This window comes from Oncorhynchus keta, chromosome 7 (genome assembly GCF_023373465.1).
Source record: "Oncorhynchus keta strain PuntledgeMale-10-30-2019 chromosome 7, Oket_V2, whole genome shotgun sequence".
Classification (NCBI taxonomy): Eukaryota; Metazoa; Chordata; class Actinopteri; order Salmoniformes; family Salmonidae; genus Oncorhynchus; species Oncorhynchus keta.
Genome location: NC_068427.1, coordinates 30,568,473 through 30,591,790, shown reverse-complemented (window position 1 = coordinate 30,591,790; position 23,318 = coordinate 30,568,473). Strand labels below are relative to the sequence as shown.

The 23,318-nt window shown below is 42.2% G+C and overlaps 1 protein-coding gene across 2 annotated transcripts; it reads right to left on the bottom strand.

The window, feature by feature from the left end:
• On the bottom strand, positions 1-19,980 carry LOC118386283 (WD repeat and FYVE domain-containing protein 2-like). Of its 2 annotated transcripts, XM_035773910.2 has the most exons (13): positions 18,633-18,681; positions 15,845-15,912; positions 15,170-15,203; positions 9,788-9,861; positions 9,183-9,237; positions 8,696-8,846; positions 6,939-7,051; positions 6,062-6,188; positions 5,161-5,266; positions 4,358-4,459; positions 3,603-3,733; positions 3,378-3,486; positions 1-3,103 (listed from the first exon to the last, which is right to left on the bottom strand). In XM_035773910.2, exons 4-13 carry the CDS (start codon positions 9,845-9,847, stop codon positions 3,074-3,076), a joined length of 984 nt encoding a protein of 327 aa, XP_035629803.1. In that variant the 5' UTR covers positions 9,848-9,861; positions 15,170-15,203; positions 15,845-15,912; positions 18,633-18,681; the 3' UTR covers positions 1-3,073. The 2 variants fall into 2 exon arrangements, with proteins under 2 accessions (XP_035629803.1, XP_035629801.1); XM_035773908.2 differs by lacking the exon at positions 15,170-15,203 and having other exon boundaries at positions 18,633-19,980.
• Positions 19,981-23,318: the final 3,338 nt, after the last annotated feature.

Below are 23,318 nucleotides of genomic sequence, written 5' to 3'. Positions count from 1 at the left end.
TCTTTCAGTCACCTCATATCAATTTAATCAAATACAAACATGAGTACATCAGCAGCAGGACAACAAGAGGAACTGTAATTATGGAATGATATGTACACATCTCTACTCAGGATGACCTGTACCCAGATCAGCTTTTGATCCAAGATGAGACATGCAGTAATGATATTCCTATAGGACTAATGATCTTCATTAATCTGCTGCTTGGACACACCATGCACATCAAGACCTGAGGGGAATGCCACAAAGCAGGATCAAGGAGTTATCCACCTTACTTTGACAAACAGATCAGGCTTTGTGACAACCCCCCCCGGAGTCACACACACACATAGTACAGCCACCTGTGAGCATCATACAACACCACACAGAAGCACTAGCCTAGGAACAAGACAGCTCCTGTATTAACAACATTGTTGCCAATGACAAAACGTTGACATAAGCAGAAAAACAGACTGGTATCCAGGCTACAAAACACACCTAATAATATCAACATCAAGTTATTTCAAATCCTAGGGCAGTCATTCAGATAATGTAAATCAGTATTGCTGTATGAATCAGCATGAAACTCACATTTTTACCGCCAACAATGATAACAGATATTGTTCTTTACTGTACAGAGGGCATTAAATGAGGACACGAATAGGGATAGTAGAATTATTCAATCCAGTGATTGACTACCTCTGTAAATAGCATTACAGCCTGAGAGCCATTCTCCACCAGTAGATATGCATTAGCCTAGGCCCAAGATGTGTGGCTTCACTGATTATTAAAACAACATGCTAGTACTTGTGAAAAATGACAATGGGTAATTAGGTTTTATATCCCAAATATCAACATGCAGACAGATTGTTGTTTTACAATCGTGGTGCTGTCTAAAAACAAATCCAAAAGCAAATCCAGTGCATGAACTTAACTTGAACTATATTATATCCATAATAACCATCAATACAATTTGAGAATTAACTTTACACGTGTGGTGTAGTAGGCTAAATGAGAGATGTCTAGCTTTGAGGCACCAGTAACACACAGCAATAAATAAACTCACAACACAAATACATTTGACACACAGCCACTAACATATCACCAGTCTGTTATACGTACGCAATAGAAAAATCTAATATTTTCAGACTTCAACCATATGTCATTTGTAGATAACAACATATTGTAAGTGTATGCATTGGACAAAAAGTGCTTAGCTATGATTTTGTTCTCTTAGAAATCAAACCGTAACAACTGAAGTGCAAAGAAACTACAGATGACACGTGGTGAATAATGTTTTGGTCCACCACCAAAGTCCAGAGAGTCGTAGGTGACATTTCAATAACTCTACAATAGAGTAAAAATAAATCATAAAAAGATGATTGGAATTAACTTGTTCTTTATGATTTATCATTTCAATTGGCAAGCCTAATCAAGAACTTCAGTTAGCAAATCAATATTAATTTGAAAAAAAAAATACTAAAGAATGAAATGTCTTTCTCCACGTCTCCTACATCTGTGGTCGTCAACCGTTACCCGACAGTGAGATACCACATGTAGACTTGTTCACCAATTGTGTGTATGTATGACTACAGGAGAGCCTATAAGCTAGGTAACTGCCAAAGTAAATGGAAACAATTGAGTAAATGAGGGATACAAAGTATATTGAATGCAGGTGCTTCCACCCAGATGTGGTTCCCGAGTTAATTTGGGGTGGCAGGGTAGCCTAGTGGTTAGAGCGTTGGACTAGTAACCAAAAGGTTGCAAGTTCAAATCCCCCAGCTGACAAGGTACAAATCTGTCATTCTGCCCCTGAACAGGCAGTTCAGGGGCACCGTTCCTAAGCCATCATTGAAAATAAGAATTTAAAATAAAATAAATAATTAAGCAATTAACGCCCAGTTGCCCAATTATTTTGGCTAGCATGGTTAGAAGAGATATTAGTGAATTTGAAAGGTGGGTCTCAAATGAGCATAGGGGGTTTAAAACTGTGTGTCTCAGTCACCACATCTCAACCCAATTGAACAATGGCGCGGCGCCTGAGACAGCCTTTTCAACCACCATCAACAAAACATCAAATTACAGATGTCCTGTGGAAGAATTGTGACACATCCCTCCGAGAGAGTTCCAGAGACTTAGAATTTACACCAAGGCACGTTGAAGCTGTTCTGGCAGCTTGTTGACCCAATGCCCTATTAAGACAATGTTGGTGGTTCCTTTATTTTGGCAGTTATCTGTAGGCTATGAACACTTCTGACACCTCAACTGAAACAGGGTCCACCCAGAAACAGGGCTATTCTACCCTCCACCTGCTGCTTCTATGTACAGCAGCTAACAAGCAAAGAGCCAATCAAAACAGGATGAGTTATAAGAGGTCAACTTCTTGAGTTGCGATTATATTAGAGTATTCCATCTTGCTAATGTACATACTCCAGGTTACATATCTCACTGATATTCATATAACCCCAGTACATTTTTTTATAATTTTATTTTAACAATTGTTTCACCTACTTTTTTCATGCTCTGTTTGCCATAGTGAGAGCTGCAATATGATATGAGGAAGGCACTTAAATATAATATTTTTATTTGCCCGACTAGCTGTATGTGTTGTTCAGCAGGTAGCCTACACGGAGTTTCTTTTACTATGGACCCATTGTTTTAAATATAATAAACCAAAGAATATAGGGAATTATGTATGCACAGTAACATTTTAGTTGAAGTTCCAAATGTTGTTCCAGAGTGACATACTGTAGGTAAGGGGGATCCATAAAACGAACAAAAAAATGCTCTTTCATAGTCCTGATACAGCACGCACACCTTCGTCCTCTTCAAGGCGTCTCTATTCCAAATCTTTCCATCCATATCGGGAGCCAGAGTACAGCTCTTCCTCAGCACATTTAGTCACCAAGAGGGACAAGGGCAGGTAAGAAAGGCCTGGTGTTTCTAGGTTCTGTGGATGTTACTATTGTTGTGGTGGTTGTTCTTGTGGACATGTACCACCTCTTGTACCACCTCCTCTCAGGATGACGGCCACCATGATGTAAGCTCTCACCTGATAGGTGGATGGAGCTCCATGATGCTCCATCAACAATGACCTTCAGGACACCACTGGAGTCATGTCCCAGAGCTGTTGACACAAACATAAATGTGTATAAAAAAACAATATGTGGATATGCACTGTCATTAAAAGGTCATTGTATCAATGCCTCCCATTCCTGTATTAGGCTGCAAATCCGACTGATATTTTTCTCACTAATTGGTCTTCCCTCAATCAGCTCAACTCTGAAAAATATCTGATGTGAAAAGATCTGTAATTGGTCAAAAGACCAGTTAGTGGAAAAAATATCAGAAATGGGCTGTCTATCTAAACGCTGCCTTAAGAGACATCGTGTTTGTCTCACCTTGACGACCTTGTCTGCCCCAGAGGTCAGTAGCCAGCCCATGGTAGGCTCATAGTGCATGTAAACTATGCTGTGTTTGCTGTCATGGAATGTCGCCGTGGGCGCCCGGCTGTAAGACATGGGGAGGGGGCAAAATAGTGTTATCACCATGGGAATTAAAGTATAGGATAATATGTGATGACCAGAGGATGATATGAGGCTTTTTTGTGCATGCATGTTACTCACTCCTCGTCCGTGATGGACTCGTGGCAGCTGTCACACACCCGCACCTCAAACTCGAAGCCCATGAGAGGGATGGTGGAGCGCTTGGCCGAGCACTTCCCACACACTGCCTGCCCACACTTCCTGCAGTGGTGCTGGGGAGAGGAGACAGGAGACACTGAGCCTTGGGTTCAGCCTACAGATAAGGCCAATGTGCATATATCTCACTTGCCCTCACTCATGTAGTCACAAACAGCGGAGGCCACACCGGGTCTATGTTTCTGCATTTCACACTACCATAGAGGGGTTCACTGTAAAGTCTACACCTGTAGTATTTGGTGCATGTGACAAATACAATTTGGTTGTTTAGCAACAAAACTGATGCGTGAAAGCAATTATGGGGCAAACAGGCAGGGTTGGCCATTTTGTCTCCAATGTTTATTGAAAACAGAAATACATTTGCACAATGAGCACTTGTCTCTCACCTACATCAGATTTTGGCCATATTAGCAGACAAGAGTACATCAGTCAAAACAAGACATGGTATCAAGAACAAGATAAAACTAGCTAAAACGAGCCATGATTCCCCATGGCAGCTTCTTGTCACTGTTGCGAGCTATCTAGCCACCCAGAAAAAACAACACAAATTTCTGCTCCATTGAAGAGCGAGCATTGTTTGTGACCGAGCCAGTTTATAGGAACATTTACGTTTTTCTCCTGCCCTCTTGTGGACAATATGTGAACTATATCCCACAGTGACAGTATAATGCCCACTGTACCTGTCGCAGGCCGATTTTCTTACTGTCCCACATCTGTTTGAAGTTCCAGAAGAATGGCTGCTCACACTTCTGACACGAATCACTGTCCAGCCACTCTGGGGTCTGAGGGAACACAGACAGGTTAAGTACAGACTCTAAATACTACTCTAGTCAGCTTTTCCTTACTAAATCCTACCTTTAACCACCAGGAGTTTTAAAAGGAAACTAACCCAGATTAAGTGGTTAGGTATAACGTAAGTGAGAGAAAGAACCAGTCAGAGCCACAGGTAGTCTACACTGAACACTCATTTGCATTCAGTACATTACCATTCTGAATTTCATTCAGTTTGTCATTCTCTCTCTGTACGTGTTCACATTTCAGGTATCCCTCCATGGTGACAGAAACAGCCAGACAAAGCACTCTGCCATACCATGCTGTCAATGACAGAGGTGACAATGCACTCACAGAGCTGTGACTAGCCCATATCTAGGGCTAGACAGATTCTACGGAAGAAAGGTGTGCTTATGTCGGAGTGACACAACCCGGCCCTGTGCTCCAGCTAATCCTATACACAGCCCTGCCCAACACTCAGGCCTCACTGCAGATTTAGCTCCATAGCACATTCATTCTCCTTCCCTCTCCCACTCTCTCCCTGAAAGTCCTATTGCATCCAAGTTGCTTAAGTCTGTGGGGTGTGTGTGAACCTTCGAACCCCCCTGGTGACAATATGTGCCAGGAACTCAACCTGTCTACTTCACACACACACACCTCACAGCCTTGAGGTTTAGTCTTCCTCCCTCCTTCTGATCCATCCCTCCCTCACCTCTTGTCTGGTCACGTCCATGTTCCAGATGACGATGCCCCCATCTGAGCTGCAGGAGATCAGCTGACGTGTATGTGGCGCGTAGCATAGGCCCTGGACCTTCTCACTGCAGTGTTAACACACACACGTAAAGAGAATGTGGTACAGAAATAGTGTAGATTCTCCCCACCACCGGAATGACATCCTTGAGTGTGACATAAGTCACTTTCAAACGCTCCCAAAAATTTTACTAACCGTGAAACATCCAGGAGTTATGGATAATGAAGCGCCCTAAAGGAGACTACTAAGGACATTTCAACACTTATAATATATAATATATGCCATTTAGCAGACGCTTTTATCCAAAGCGACTTATGTGTGCATACATTCTACGTATGGGTGGTCCCGGGAATCGAACCCACTACCCTGGCGTTACAAGCGCCATGCTCTACCAACTGTGCTACAGAAGGACTTTCTCTTTCACTTTCTAAGACTATCATATTGATTAAAGGCCCAGGTGCAGTCAGATGTGATTATCCTGTGGTTTTATAGAACATTTCCACACCGAGGTTGGTATAATACTGTGAAATTGTGAAAATTATGATAAAGCCCTTTTAAGAGCTGTTTGAAAAGACCGCCTGAAATTTCCACCTATTTTGGTGGGATGGATTTTGGCCTGCCTGGTGACATCACATCATTAATTAATAAACTAATAAGTGTTCCAAACCTCTGTCAATTACAGCTGCTTTTCCCCTTTCCCATTTTTCCCCCTTTATACGGTCTGATATACCACAGCTGTCAGCCAATCAGAATTCAGGACTCGAAACAAGCCGTTTATAATGGGTTTTTTTATACTACAATGGAGACTACATTTGAAGACTGTATTGGAGGACTCTATTGAGGTTCAGTGTGTGAATCTTACTTGTGTCCCTGAAGTTCAATAGCGGTGCCTTTGCCTCCCCCGATGTCCCACATGATGATGGAGTGATCGGCGCTGCCGGAGAATAACACTCTCTGGACCGGGTCCCAACACAGAGCTGTCACATTGCCTAAAGACGGCAGAACACAAAACACACATTCCTCAGCTCATCACTGGATCTTAAACTTGACCTGGTCAAGTGGAACAAAAACAAGAAACTAAAAGGCCTCAATTATTAGAAAGTGGACAAACGTGACTCAGAGCAAATTCAAGTTGAAATTAACTAACCTCTCAATAACTGCCAAGTCTTTTGCTTTTAATGAACCACAATTCATCCATCTTGAGCACCCTTGTGTCTAATTAAAAGAGAAATATGTTCCAGTGCTTTTCACCGGCAGATATTTGCATAATGACAAACATGTGTAACCCCACTGATAACAGATAGGCCTGGAATAGTGGTGCTGTCAGCAGCATTGTCAGTCACACGCTCTTCTGTCAATATAGGAAGTAGGAGATGTGAGAGTGCTAAAACAACTGACCCCAGATCAGAACAGAGGGTTTATAAATAGCTGTGAGGATTGTCCTCTGGAGTATACAATGTCCCACACTACCTCTAGCCCTGCTGGCAGGTGGCCCGAGTGGACAGGAGGAACGGTCAGTTATAAAAAGTGGGTAGTAGACCGATTTATAAAATCTCCAAGGGTTTAAAATAGTATGTGTGCTTTCTTTCAAATGTTTAGGGGCACTTTATTTTGCTTCCTCTGTGTATTGAAACCAATGGAGGAGTCCCAAATGGTGGTGTTTCAAGGCTGGGGGAGGATGGGGTACTAGGGGTTAGGGGACTAGTGTTGTTTTGCAACATGGGGTGTAGTAGTAATACCGGTGTGTCCTTTGAAGGTGGTGACCAGACTACAGCTGTCCAGCTCCAGCTTGAGGATGGTCACCTGACCAGAGTAGTCACCCACAAAGGCGTGCCTAGTCTCCACGTCGAACCTGGGAGGGGCAGGGTCAAGGATGCCAATGATCGTTTAACTGAACTGTTTGCATCGGAGCAACTTCAGGGATTTGCACACACTGTATTTATTCTATTCAATCAGTGTTTCCTGGTTGAAACCTACTCGTATGTGGTTCATTCTATTCAGTGAAGGACTGACTGCCTTACACCTCTTAAATTTCCAACAAAAACAACCCACATCAGATAAAACTTACCACAGTTAACTGTTCATTAGCTACAAAATCATACGTATTTAGTCTCTGAACTCAAGAGACCAAAATGAGGCCAAAATGATAAATAAAAGCAATCAAAAGAGAGAAAACAATAAGACAAATCTTCTCAGAACACACATTTCCCCTCCTGAAAAGGGTTGCTGTACTAATCTGATCCCAGGCCAACTCGGAACCGTGGTTGTTTAGAAACATTTGCTGGATGAAATACTAAATAAACACATTCCAAGTAGTTCATTTCAAGAATTTTGAATAACATAATAAAAAATATAATACTAATTATTTCACCTTTATTTAACCAGTTAGGCCAGTTGAGAACAAGTTCTCATTTACAACTGCGACCTGGCAAAGATAAAGCAAAGCAGTGCGACAAAAACAACAGAGTTACACATGGGATAAACAAACGGACAGTCAATAACAATATAAAAATCTATGTACAGTGTGTGCAAATGTAATAATGACTTCTCTGGGTTTGTAAAAAGGTATACAAAACCAAAACAAACAAAATGGTTGCCATATGAATGTCAGGAAGAAATCAGATTTTTTGTTGTTGTTGTACTTAACATTGCAATTGTTTATCCCGGTCTTTGAAGCATAAGTCAGGCTCAAGACCTCACAGAGCTAGTTGATATCGAGAGCCCACCACAGCAGAGTGGACCCAGACCTTTTATCTTGACATTACGGAAATCTCCCGGACCATTGCCTTGGGCCACATGACTGAAGGCTATCGTTAGCGTTCCCAATTAAGAAAAGCTACTGGGACGCTTACCTGGCTCCCTCTCTGGTCTACTGCATTGTAGGAGAAAGCACAAGAGGGCCACATCCTCCCATAACGCCTCAAATATATACTTGTTTGAGGTGAAGGAGACCCAGTCGAGTGCGCTGTTACCACTTGAAATGTTGTCTGTGGCTTTAGACTTCACACACAGGTAGTACTTGTTAAGATATTTGCTACATAGCAACTAGAGCTGGGAATTACCTCACAATACAATATTATCACGATACTTCGGTGCCAACACAATATGTATTGCGATTCTTATGATTTGATTTTGCGATTTAATCTCTCAAACATTTTGCTCACTATATGTCTTCTGCAGAGAGACAAGACAGCATGAGAAAACTAGTTTTGATCAGTCAGGGAAGTAAAAGTACTGAAAACATGTTGGCTCAATATTTATAAAGAAGATGGAGAACAAAAGCTATAGATTGAAAAATAGCTAACGCTACCTACAGTAGCATATTATTTTAAATCTTTATTATTTTTTACAAATTGATACTTGGAATCAAATATCATCCCAAAATAATATTGCGATATGTAACTGTAGTGATTTGTTTTACCCAATCAGCAACAGCATGTGAATGGAATGGAATGAATAGAATAGAGGAATGTGGTTTGTAAAAGATGAAGGATACTGCAGTCCAGAGACCCAGGCGGTGGTGCGGTATAACCCCAGCTGTGTTCCACTCTCAGAGCAGTGCCAGGTGAAGTTCTTGTCCTGTCCTGTACTGAGGACCCACTCCATCTCCAAAACAAACAGCACCACTGTCACTCTGCCCTGGTGGGCTGATACAGAACACGCACAATGTCATGATAATAAACAAAAAAATACTGGTCATATACTGTCATATACTGTACAAAAAAAGTAGACGGATTGGTGTTCTTTGCATCCTTTAAAATGGATAAAAACAGACAAGATGGCAGTCGTACAGTAGAGCTGTTGGCAGCAAGCTCAATATTAGTACATTGCTTTCAGAGGCCTTGTAGCTAAAACCAACCAAAGCGCCATGAATAGAAAAAAATACATTATTTTGCCATGTTTCATCCCTTCCTGCCATTGACCAGAGTCAGCTGAGTCACACAAACAAAGAACACAGCCTGTGGCCACACTTCCCATCTCACCCTGATAGGTCTGTGCCGGGGTCATCTTGTTGTAGTCTTCTGACAGGATGAACTCCTGAAAAACAGAAAGTATGTCACTCACTGGTTTTCCCAAGAGAAAGCACAGTATTTCTTTGATATGGGCATACTTTTAGGTCAAAGTTACACAACGCTTGTAATTACCTTCTGACTCAAAAGGAAGAGCTTAGGTTTAGCAAAGTATATCCATGTTAGTTTTAGGCTATGAATCCCATAAGGAAACCCAGGTCTACACCTCCTGTAGATAGATATATTTAGTATCCATGTGTTGATTGATCCACCTAACTGCTTAGCCAATCACGCAGACGATTAGGTTACTCAGATGCAACCCCTCTGGCAGTATTGATCAGTGCTGTTGTATGGAGAAGCAAAGACTCAGCAGAGAGCAAGAGACAGTAGCTAGCTACTTAGTGACCCGCTAAATGTTAAACATGAAATCATGACTTGAACCAACACAACCAGACCCCAATCTGGCCCTGGGGTTTTAGTATGTGTATCAGGCTTGACTGGGGGATAAGGCTGGATGCTTGGTATAAAAGTATGACTCCCAATCATGAGTATCTTAGACAACAGAAAAAGTCACTTACAGAGATGGTTCCATTCTCCATCCCCATAGACAGCCTCCTGGTCTCTGGGTTAAAGGACATACAGGAGCAAGAATCTAGGAAGAGAAAGGAACTAAATGCCTGTAACTTATACAAGTGTGGGGTGTCTCCACTCTCCAGTGCCATTGCCATGTGCATTGAGGGGGAAATCACTGACTGGGGTAGTGACTACATGATGGAATTTCAATGATTGCACAACATGCAGAAAGAAAAAACAAGGGAAGTAGGGAACATGTCAAAATGAAGATGATTACTAGCAGTACACTTGAGGAAATGGAACTGAAGAGGGTGGTGACTTCCTGAATAACTTAAGACAGACTTTCCAGACAGGCACATGCATAGGCTTATCTCTAGGAATCCCAATTTGGAATGCATTTAAAACGTAAGCCTGCCAGGCACAATGCACCAATTAGTCATTAAAGGCCCAGTGCAGTCAAGTGATTTTCCTGTGTTTTATACATTTCCACACTATGGAGGTTGGAATAGCCTGATACTGTGAAACTGTGAACAATATGATAATGGACAATTAGTGTAAGAGCTGTTTGAAATGTTAGCCTGTTTTGTGAGATGGAGTTTTGGCCTAGCTGGTGACTAGAGCTAGGACAATAAACCAAAAATTATTGACAATGTCCAAACTAGAAACTTCAGAAAGTATTCAGACCCCTTGACTTTCTACATTGTTAGTCTTACTCTTGAATGTATTTAATTTTTTTTAAATCCTCAACAATCTAACCCTAATGACAAAGCGAAAACAGGTTTGTAGAAATGTTTTGCAAATGTGTATTACAAATTTTAAAAACAAATACCTTATTTATTTAAGTATTCAGAACCTTATGCTATGTGACGTGTAATTGAGCTCAGGTGTATCCTGCTCCCATATATCATCCTTGAGATGTTTCTATAACTGGATTGGAGTCAACCTGTGGTAAATTCAATTGATTGGACATGATTTGGAAAAGCACACACACCTGTCTATATAAGGTCCTACAGTTCACAGTGCATGTCAGAGCAAACACCAAGCCATGAATGAGGTCGAAGTAATTGTCCGTAGAGCTCCGAGACAGGATTGTGTCGAGGCACAGATCTGAGGAAGGGTACCAAAACATTTCTGCAGCATTGAAGGTCCCCAAGAACATAGCGGCCTCCATTTCTAAATGGAAGAAGATCGGGGGAGAAGGGCCTTGGTCAGGGAGGTGACCAAGAATCTGTGGAGGTAGGAGAAACTTCCATCCCTACGGTGAAATATGGTGATGGCAGCATCATGCTGTGGGGATGTTTTTCAGCAGCAGGGAATGGGAGACTAGTCAGGATCGAGGGAAAGATGAACAGAGCAAAGTAGAGATCCTTGATGAAAACCTGCTTCAGAGTGCTCAAGACCTCAGACTGGGGTGAAGGTTCACCTTCCAACAGGACAATGACCCTAAGCACACTGCAAAGATAACGCAGGAGTGGCTTCAGGACAAGTCTCTGAATGTCCATGAGTAGCCCAGCCAGAGCCCGGACTCGAACCCGATCAAACGTCTCTGGAAATAGCTGTGCAGTGACGCTCCCCATCCAATCTGACAGAGTTTGAGAGGATCTGCCGAGAAGAATGGGAGAAACTCCCCAAATACAGGTGTGCCAAGCTTGTTACGTCATACCCAAGAAGAGTCGAGGCTGTAATCACTGCCAAAGGTGCTTCAACAAAGTATTGAGTAAATGGTCTGAATACTTGTGTAAATGTCATTTCAGTTTAGATACAACATTTTTTTTAAACTTTTTGCTTTGTCATTATGGGGTATTGTATGTAGTTGATGACGGGGAAAAAAACAATGTAATACATTTTAGAATAAGGATGTAACGTAACAAAATGTGGAAAAAGTCAAGGGGTCTGAATACTTTCCAAATACACTGTATCATGGACATTTTGCTGATATTGTTCATTACGATAAATAACCTACAGGGCCCTACTAGAGATATGTGAAGCTCGAAATGAAAGAAGTTAGCTAATATGGGTGATTGTTAATGGGACAATTGATAGCTACATCATTCAATGCAGTAGTTTAGGGTAATATAAAAAAATGTTTAAAAAAAATAACTGTTGCACATGGTATAAACGTATTGTTAAATGTATCAGTGATATTCAGTCAATTTAACTTGATATGGATTTTTGTCCATATCGCCCAGCTCTACTGGTGACATCCCCAGGCAGTACATTAGTTAGACAATAAGAGTGTTCCAAACCTCTGTCAATAACAGCTAGTTTTGTTCTGCCCATACTGACCACTCCCAGACAGCCCACTCCCAGACAGCCCACTCCCAGACAGCCCACTCCCAGACAGCCCACTCCCAGACAGCCCACTCCCAGACAGCCCACTCCCAGACAGCCCACTCCCAGACAGTCCAGCAACATTTTTTGGATGAGAAGCTGTATTTTGACTATTTTAATTGAATTAAGGTACTTAATTGTTACTCAGAAATTATTATTTTTTAAATATTTTTTAACCCCTTTTTTCCCCAATTTCGTGGTATCCAATTGTTAGTAATTACTATCTTGTCTCGTCGCAACGGACCTCCCGGTCGCGGCCGGCTGCGACAGAGCCTGGGCGCGAACCCAGAGTTTCTGGTGGCGCAGCTAGACCACTGCGCCACCCGGGAGGCCCTTACTCAGAAATGATTTGATAGAGATACAAATGGCTGCATTGGACCTTTAAAACATTGGGTCAAACTGAAATACAGACTAAATGGTTGTTTAACTCATTCAAACTGGAACAGACGTTAAAACCACACAGGCAGAAGAGCTGTTGACAAAATTAGGCCAATGGAATAGCTAGGCCGAGGCGCCTAACTCAGTTATAAGCATTTTGATAAACCAGCGATAACATCTGCAAAATATGTGTACGCGACCAATCATTTTTTATAAGTAGGGCAAATCCATGCCAGTGGCCATAGAGTACCACAGTACGAGTCATAATACTCATAACCTGGGAACGGTTCCAATTGATTTTCCACCACTCATTTTTACCCATAGAGGATTTTTTTTTTTTTCTATTTTAGGTCCTATTTAGACCAATATAATACTGTAAAACCCTATGAGCCGTGATTGGTTCATGATACAGACAACATCCTGGTGTCATTATACTCCTTATAGTGTGCTCTGAAATTTGGAGGTCTAGATTCTGAAATACATTTTTTCACATTAATTTCCTGAACATTAAAAATAATGTAAATATCTCAACTACCCTTTTTGATTTGGCTTATTTTCTGACAAATGGTTTGGAACAATATACTGTAATGGGAATTTGAATGTTCGTGCTTTTCTTATAACTAATAGGTGTTCTATTCATGCGCTGTTCTCTAAAGCAATTTCTGTGTTCATGCAAGTGGCTGAGTTTACAAATTCTCACTTATCAGTAGCTGCAATTTGGCAGTACGCCCAGACGTTTTAAGAACAAACTAACGATATCTCAGTTTCAAGTTCTCAGCTTAGAGAGAAGCCTTGTGAGGTGTTGATAGGTCACATGAATGAAACAAAATGGTAATGATTAATGAATTATGCAAATATAACTTGTCTGTGTATAGCCGTATATCAGACAGCTGCTGGGTTTACCCAAGGAGGAGCTCCTGATTGACATGTGTACTTTGGTGCATTGAGTTGGTTGGCACCTCTCCTGCGCACTGACAATGAACAATGACTCATTAATGATTGAAATTGAGTGTCCCTATGTGTAAGAATTTTTCCACACCAATTCTCTTCAAGCATCACATTTCCAGTGGGTTCTCTGTTACTTTACATTTCATACATAGAAATTGACCATAGGTCATTAACCAATCACAATCCTCTTTTAGGATTGCACATTCAGCAGAGGGTTCTCTTTGAATCCATTTATTGTTGGTGGTGCTCATAAACTTCAGAATTAGCAGAGCCCACTCTGGAAATGTTATGCACTTATATTGTATATTGTTCCAAACAATACGTCTTAAAATTAACTAAATCACAAAGGGTACTTTTGAGATATTCATGTTATGTTTAATAAATTAATGTGAAGATGAATTTCGAAATCTAGACTAGAGGTCGATCGATTATGATTTTTCAACGCCAATACCGATTATTGGAGGACCCAAAAAAGCCGATACCGATTATATCAGCCTATTTTTAAAATTTGTAATAATGACAATTACAACAATACTGAATGAACACTTATTTTAACTTAATATAATACATCAATAAATTCAATTTAGCCTCAAATAAATAATGAAACATGTTCAATTTGGTTTAAATTGTTTTTGCACTAAGTGTTGGAGAAGAAAGTAAAAGTAAGAAAGCTAATGTTTCAGTTCCTTGCTCAGAACATGAGAACATATGAAAGTCTTCAATATTCCCAGGTAAGACGTTTCAGTTATTATAGGAATTATAGGACTATTTCCCTCTATACCATTTGTATTTCATTAACCTTTTGACTATTGGATGTTCTTATAGGCACTTTAGTATTGCCAGTGTAACAGTATAGCTTCCTTCCTTCTCCTCGCTCCTACCTGGGCTCGAACCAGGAACACATCAACAACAGCCACCCTCAAAGCAGCGTTACCCATGCAGAGCAAGGGGCACAACCACTCCAAGTCTCAGAGCGAGTGACGTTTGAAACACTATTAGCGCGCACCCCGCTAAGTAGCTAGAAATTTCACATCGGTTACACCAGCCTAATCTCGGGAGTTGATAGGCTTGAAGTCATAAACAGCTGCTGGCAAACGCACGAAAGTGCTGTTTGAATGAATGCTTACAAGCCTGCTGCTGCCTACCATCGCTCAGTCAGACTGCTCTATCAAATCATAGACTTAATTATAACATAATAACACACAGAAATACGAGCCTTAGGTCATTAATATGGCCGAATCCGGAAACTATCATCTCGAAAACAAGACGTTTATTCTTTCAGTGAAATACGGAACCGTTCCATATTTTATCTAACAGGTGGCATCCACCAGTCTAAATATTCCTGTTACATTACACAACCTTCAATGTTATGTCATAATTATGTAAAATTCTGGCAAATTAGGCAGCCCAAACTGTTGCATATACACTGACCCTGCGTGCAATGAACGCAAGAGAAGTGACACAATTTCCCCTGGTTAATATTGCCTGCTAACCTGGATTTATTTTAGCTAAACATGCAGGTTTAAAAATATATACTTCTGTGTATTGATTTTAAGAAAGGCATTGATGTTTATGGTTAGTTACACATTGGAGCAACGATACGCACCGCATCGATTATATGCAATGCAGGACACGCTAGATAAACTACTAATATCAACCATGTGTAGTTAGTGATTTAGATTGATTGATTGTTTTTTATAAGATAAGTTTAATGCTAGCTAGCAACTTACCTTGGCTTCTTACTGCATTCGCGTAACAGGCAGTCTCCTCGTGGAGTGCAACGTAATCAGGTGGTTAGAGCATTGGACTAGTTAACTGTAAGGTTGCAAGATTGTCAGCTCGGGGGATTCAAGGTAAAAATCTGTTGTTCTGCTCCTGAACGAGGCAGTTAACCCACCGTTCCTAGGCCATCATTGCAAATAAGAATGTGTTCTTAATTTGCCTAGTTAAATAAAGAATGAATAAAGGTGTAAAAAAATAAAAAATAAGAATTTAAAATCGGCCAAATTGGTGTCCAAAAATACAGATTTACGATTGTTATGAAAACTTGAAATCGGCCCTAATTAATAGGCCATTCCGATTAATCGGTCGACCTCTAATCTAGACATACTCCATGTGTTAGAGCACATTATAAAGGAGTATAACGACACAAAGATGTTGTACGCTTCACGGATCATAAAGTCTTACAGGAGGCATGTATAAGTCAAAATAGGACCTAAAATGGCAAAGTGTCATCATGATTTTCCCAAAAAATTGTTTGCAATACAAATGTAAAAAACATATGAAACATTCTTCCTCCCAATGAAGTTCTAATGTGAGAATTGCCAGAACAATCAGAGATACCAAACATTTCCACTCCTGCTGTCGCGGAATCGCCCAGTAACACATGAAAGGTGATGACTCACCTGGCATTGTGTGGTAAATGCTGGGCCAGTACTGACCACTGTCTCTCTTCAGCCATATCCGGATCGTCCTGCGGGTCACATAAAGCCATTCTGGTTATGTATTGGTCGCGACTATCAAACTGCCGTAGGCACCACCATGTCAGAGAGGTATTGACTAAAATACAGTAGCATATAATAAACTCAGCAAAAAATGAAACATTCCTTTTTCAGGACCCTGCTTTCAAAGATAATTCGTAAAAATCCAAATAACTTCACAGATCTTCATTGTAAAGGGTTTAAACACCGTTTCCCATGCTTGTTCAATGGACCATAAAAATTCATGAACATGCACCTGTGGAACAGTCATTAAGAAACTAACAGCTTACAGACGGTAAGCAATTAAGGTCACAGTTAGGGCACTAAAGAGGCATTTCAACTGACTCTGAAAAACACCAAAACTAAGATGCCCAGGGTCCCTGCTCATCTGCATGAACATGCAGCAAGGAGGCATGAGGACTGCAGATGTGGCCAGGGCAATAAATGGCAAAGTCCGTACTTTGAGACACAAAAGACAGCGCAACAGGGAGACAGGACGGACAGCTGATCGTCCTCGCAGTGGCAGACCACGTGGAACAACACACAGGATCGGTGCATCCAAACATCACACCTGAGGGACAGGTACAGGATGGCAACAACAACTGCCCGAGTTAGACCAGGAATGCACAATCCCTCAATCAGTGCTCAGACTGTCCGCAATAGGCTGAGAGAGGCTGGACTGAGGGCTTGTAGGCCTGTTGTAAGGCAGGTCCTCACCAGACATCACCAGCAACAACGTCGCCTATGGGCACAAACCCACCGTCACTGGACCAGATAGGGCTGGCAAAAAGTGCTCTTCGCTGATGAGTTTCGGTTTTGTCTCACCTGGGGTGATGGTTGGATTCGAGTTTATCGTCAAAGGAATGAGTGTGGAGAATCCATCATGGTCTGGTGTGTCACTGAGTCATCAGACTGAGCTCGTTGTCATTGCAGGCAATCTCAATGCTGTGCGTTGCAGGGAAGACATCCTCCTCCCTCATGTGATACCCTTCCTGCAGGCTCATCCTGACATGACCCTCCAGCATGACAATGCCACCAGCCATACTGCTCGTTCTGTGCGTGATTTCCCGCAAGACAGGAATGTCAGTGTTCTGCCATGACCAGCGATGAGCCCGGATCTCAATCCCATTGAGCACATCTGGGAGCTGTTGGATCGGAGGGTGAAGGCGAGGGCTATTCCCCCCAGAATTGTCCAGGAACTTGCAGGTGCCTTGGTGGAAGAGTGGGGTAACATCTCAAAGCAAGAACTGGCAAATCTGGTGCAGTCCATGAGGAGATGCACTGCAGTACTTAATGCAGCTGGTGGCCACACCAGATACTAACTGTTACGTTTGATTTTGACCCCCTGTTCACCCTTTGTTCAGGGACACATTCTATTTCTGTCAGTCACATACCTTTGGAACTTGTTCAGTGCCATGTCTCAGTTGTTAAATCGTGTTATGTTCCTACAAATATATACACATTAGGTTTGCTGAAAATAAAAACAATTGACAGTGAGTGGTCCGTTTCATTTTTTGCTGAGTTTCAATCTCTGCATCTTTTAGTTAAGAAAACTATTTTCAAGCCACTTCGTTACCGAAGTGACTTTTTCATAACAGGTTATGTGATAACTTATGCAGCGGGTTAGAAGAGAGCGGAGGAACGAACGCTCAACTCCGTTCGCTTATATCGAGGCGGAGTTGACTATCGATAACTGGTCGCGCGATTTGCTAGGAACACCATTGAGTCACCACCTGTCGATACTTGTAAAAATGTCAAATCTGAAAATTATTGTACCTATGCTTGTCCTGTACTACTGTGGGGTTCATACTTTTAGCGAATAAAACCACCGACCTTTTCCCCATAAATCGGTGGATATATTTGAAAAAAAAGTCATGACAAGTAATAATTTCAGAACCCCGCGGTAAGACCGCAATTGTAGGTACTGGCAGGCCTAACAGTTATCAGAATTTACATTTTTACAAGCATTGACTGATGGTGATGCATTGTTATTGCTAGCAAATGGCGCAACCAGTTATCAATATTCAACTCCGTCTCGAAGTAAGAACGGAGTTGCGCGTTCCTCAGTTAGGATACCGAGGTTATAGTTTGGTTTAGGGCTAGAGAAAATGCTCTGTTACAAAAATGACTTCGTATCTTAGTGGCGTGAAGAGATGGTAATTTGTCTCCGTTTTAACGCCGACCATGATGACGGTAACGAGTAGCGATAGGGAGCTTATAGTGCCAGTACATGTTTGCGTTGCTATAAATAGTGCACAATCTGTAATATTATATTTTACCTACTGTGGTCACATATTTGACATGGTCTCAAACAGTTTAATTTAAAGACCCTTGCGCCCTTCGGTCTCAACGTAGACTTTGATCTGAAGCCATTCTTGTGATTATTGTGACTTTGCCATTGTAATTGTTTGTAAACTTGTGTAGTTAAATTAATCTATGATCGTATACTGTCCATGTGTTGTTTGTATGCTGTTCTTTGTATGACATTTTAATATTTGATTATTAACCAATGATATTAGGCCACTCTTGACCATGATTACAGACACCTGTGTCTTTTGACACTATATAAACGAGTCATCCCGCAGTGCTTCTGATTATACCCTGATGAAGACAGCTTGGCTGTCGAAACGTTGCTTTTACATTTTTGCATCTGAGCTCCTAGAGTGTGCGGCTCTCTTTTATTTTCAAATGGTCTCAAACAGTATCATCCTACCTGTCCTCTGAGACGCTGATCACCCCGTCCTCCTTTGGAATTATGACCGCTGTGTTCACAACATCTTGGGAAGCTTCGATTTTGTTGAGCAGAACAGGAGTCCGAGTCTGCGGTTTTGGTTGTATTTCTGCCGCCATTCCGGAGGTGTAGGCCTAGCTGGTTTTGGCTATCCGTAACATAACGCCCTAGTCGAGCCGCAAAAGTGTTTTGTAGCAGCACTTTGAACACAGCATACGGTGTGTTGTGACAGCCAAAGACGCTGCTAGTCAGCTGACCACGCAGTTCTTCTTTGGGATTGGGTTGGCAGATTGAATCCAACGTTAAGGTGCAAACACTGCCACCTACTGTACTGGAGTGTAAGCCCAGTCATGGCCAACCTACATGAAATGATCTTCATTATTCCTCTTACTCTAAGTGAAAGAGCCCTAGACACCACCTCTTCCTTTGCTGACCAGTGCAAGCAATACAATTGCCTCCCCTTAATACTAGCATCCCACTCCCTTTGCCAAAGATTGAGCCCTTTTCCCCGGATCAAGGACTTGACTTCCTGCGACCAAGCGGGACCCAAATACCTACCCCTCTCCTCACAGCACTCTTAGCCACCGCATTGGCCTTCTCATTACCCTCCACACCCACATAGGCGGTAACCCAGCAAACGCTTACCACCACTCCCATCCTCTTCAATCCCATTAACAGCACCACCACCTCCACAAACAATTCTCCCCTAAACGACCTGCTCGTCTATACACTACTCGACACTGCAGCCTAATCAGAGCAGATCACCACTCTTGAGTGGCCATGAACTCGGCCACATACATTGACAAAATTAGTTATCCGCTTACATTTCTCTAACATTTAAATCTGGGATATACACCCCTGCCCCCACCCTACCACTGACTGAATCCTTTGAACCATCTGTATATATCCTTAAAAACAAATAAAAACAAATATCCATATACACAAAGGTATGTGGACATCCCTTCAAATGAGTTGATTCAGCTATTTAATCCACACCCGTTGCTGACTGGTGTATAAAAATCGAGCACACAGCTATGCAATCTCCCTTGACAAACATTGTCAGTAGAATGGCCTTACTGAAGAGCTCAGTGGCACAGTCATAGGATGCCACCTTTCCAACAAGTCCGTTTGTAAAGTTTCTGCCCTCATAGAGCTGCCCCGGTGAACTGTAAGTGCTGTTATTGTGAAGTGGAAACAACTAGGAGCAACACAAAGTTGTAGGCCACACAAGCTCACAGAACGGAACCGCCGAGTGCTGAAGCATGTAAAAATCATCTGTCCTCTGGAAGCAATGTCAGCACAAGAACTGTTCATTGAGAGCTTCATGAAATGGTCAAGCAGACGAACACAAGCCTAAGATCACCATGCGCAATGCCAAGCATCGGCTGGAGTGGGACAAAGCTTGCCACCCTTGGACTCTGAAGCAGTGGAAACACGGTCTCTGGAGTGATGAATCATGCTTCACCATCTGGCAGTCTGATGGATTAATCTGGGTTTGGTGGAGGAGGAATAATGTTTTGGGGCTGTTTTTCATGGTTTGGGCTAGGCCCCTTAATTCCAGTGAAGGGAAATCTTAACACTACAACATACAAATGACATTCTAGACAATTCTGTGCCTCCAACTTTGTTGCAACAGTTTGGGGAAGGCCCTTTCCTGTTTCAGCATGACAATGCCCGGTGCACAAAGTGAGGTCCATACTTGTCGAGATCTGTGTGGAAGAACTTGACTGGCCTGCACAGAACCCTGACCTCAACCCCATCGAACACTTTTGAGATTAATTGGAACGCCGACTGAGTCAGGCCTAAATCGCCCAACATCAGTGCCTGACCTCACTAACGCTCGTGGCAGAATGGAAGCAAGCCCCCGCAGCAATGTTCCAATATCTATTGGAAAGCTTTCCCAGAAGAATGAAGATTGCTTCTATAACAAAAGGGGTACCAACTCCATATTATTGAAAATATATGTTCGATGAGCAGGTGTCCACATATACCTTTGGTCATGTGGTGTCTCTCCACCCAGTCTCACATCCTCACCCCATTCTCTCCTGCCCTCAATCATGTCCAAATTACACTTGGTTTCGGAAACAGCCAGAGGAATGTTCCCCAATGCAATTGCCAGCCGCCTCTCTCTCTCCCCCAGTTCATATTCTACCACCTTCTGCCCGATTGTCCACCCGTACACCCTCTGCTTACACACTCCTCAAACCCAGCATTCCCCCAGTTATCTTGACTGCAGGATGTCCTTCTGAACTCCCTTTCAACCTCACCCAGTACGCTAAGTGGCAGTTCCCCACTATCTACCTGCACTGCCTCAACAGGTGTCGTCCTGAATGCACCCACACACAATCTCATAGCCCTTGACTGTATGCTATCCAGGAGCTGTAGTAGCGTTATGGCTGCCGATTGATATGCAAAGCACCCATAATCCAAAGATTACCTGATCAATGCCTGGTACATATACAACCGTGTTTGTTTATCCGACCCCTAATCATATCCTGCCACTGCCCTCATGAGGTTCAGCACCTTCCTACACTTCATTTCAATATGCTCAACATGTCTCTTCCACGTTGGCCTCTCATCAGACCACATAGCTGAATACTTAAACTCAGACACCCTAAATAGACATACCCAAAAGTAACTGCTATTCATGTGTAATGACATGATACTGACATGCAAAAACTTGGAATATTTGGTAAGACGACATCTGGGAGATTATGAGGAAACGATCAGAAGATAGGAGTTACATAGTTCAGAATACATAATAACCGTTGAATTTTTTACATTTTGAAAGTCAACTTTCATTGACAAGCTATAAGAAAATTATTGATGACTAGAGCTGGAAACACAGATGGCTTCCACAACATGTGAACAATATCATACAAAAATGTGATTGATAACAACTAGAAATTGGCAGATGTTTAAGTAAGTGATGTCAGGTGTCGTCACGGGACATTTCCAAGTGTCCCTAGAACTTTCCAAAGTGGCATATGTCTGTAAATTAGATCATTAAAGTGCCATTACATATTTGTAATCCCTAAATGTCATTTGTTCAGTATAAAAACACAATTTCTAACATATCAGCCTCACTAACACATTGTGGTGGTGTTATGGGGGTATCCAGGGTACATTCAAGTGTCTTTTCAACCTCTCCAAAGTGTTCGAATGTGGTAATTGCACTGTTTTTGCACACTGGATGTGGCTAAAAGTTTTGTTCACCATTAAAAAAAAATGGTTGTGAGGTTGCTTTGGGCCCCCAATTCAGCCATTTCCAAAACCAGCTGCTCTCGGAAGGCCAACTGTGAGAGGGGTTTGACTTTTTTGCTTTGGCTATCTGCTTATGCAGAATGAAAGCATTTACTGTATAAATGTCCACAAAGTGGTAAAAAAAAGGTCTTATACCACATCCTGGTCTAGTGGAGGACCTGGTGGTAGCCTATCAGAGCAACATAGGTTGCTCCATGCAACCTCCATGCTGGAATTGTAGTCATTCACAGAAACAGGGACATTCTTCCTCACCCGTGCCCCGTTATTGAATGCCTTATGCTGTGTGGGGAGCTTGGTTACTTCCCTAGTGTCCTTCCATTTCACAAAAAGCAGCGTGTTAGTCCTGATCCAACGGGCGGTCCCCTTCTCCACTCTCTTTGCCATGTCGTTTACCTTGGTCTTGGGGAAACCTATTCTGTTAGGACGAATGATGCCACAAGCCCCCATTTTCTTTTTCAAGAGGTCTATGAAAAGCATGGGACGAGTATAAAAATGGTCCCCAAAGAGCTTGTACCCACTGCCAAGTAAGGTGAAGTCCATCAGCTGCATGACAGAGTCATAACTAAGGCCCTTCCCAGTGGGTGTGATCACCTTGCCTTCATAGATGAAAAGTTCCACGTGTAGGCATAGGCTGAATCGGCTAGCACAAAGAGCTTGTAGCCCCATTTGGTCTGCTTATTTTTCATATATTGCTTCAAGACAATTCAAGCCTTTGAGGCAACCATGCGCTCATCTATAGATTAATTTTGAGCAGGCTGGAAGTACGTTTTGCATGCCCACCATGACTCTTGCAATACAATCATACCCTGCTGTGCCCTTCTTCTGGTCATTCTCCTGATCATTTTGTGAAGAGTACGGTTGATTGCCAAGAATCGGTTTTCACTAATGATGGAGGTGGGGAACTGGCACCAATAATGGGGACTTGCTCCAGTTGTCAACTAGTCTTGATACCTTTACCAGTCCCATGTAAATCACCAAGGAAATGTAGCTGAGCATGACAACCATGGTGACAGGTTTCTAGGACATCTTCCTTCCCCCCTGCTGCAACTGTGGGCCTTCCGGTCTTTAGGGTTTAAACCTAAATTGTTCTGGCTCCTCATCATCCTCAAGGACCGTATGCCACCGGTCCTCAGTTTCTTCTCCCTCTGTTGTGCTGCTTCCACTGCCTCTGGGGGGGGTTGTAGAACCATCAGACGGGTGATTGACATTGCAGTGGGGGTGAAGACCTTGACTGGTGGCAGCACTTGCTGGGGAGGGGTCTCTCCCTAACGTCGTTATCCAAATCCTCTGCATCCTCCACTGTGGTGAATAAAATAATGGGATATTGTTGTAAGTCACAGAATTACAGCTAACTAAATATACAAAATTACATTACTGTAAAGTAAAAACACCAAGCATAAACTT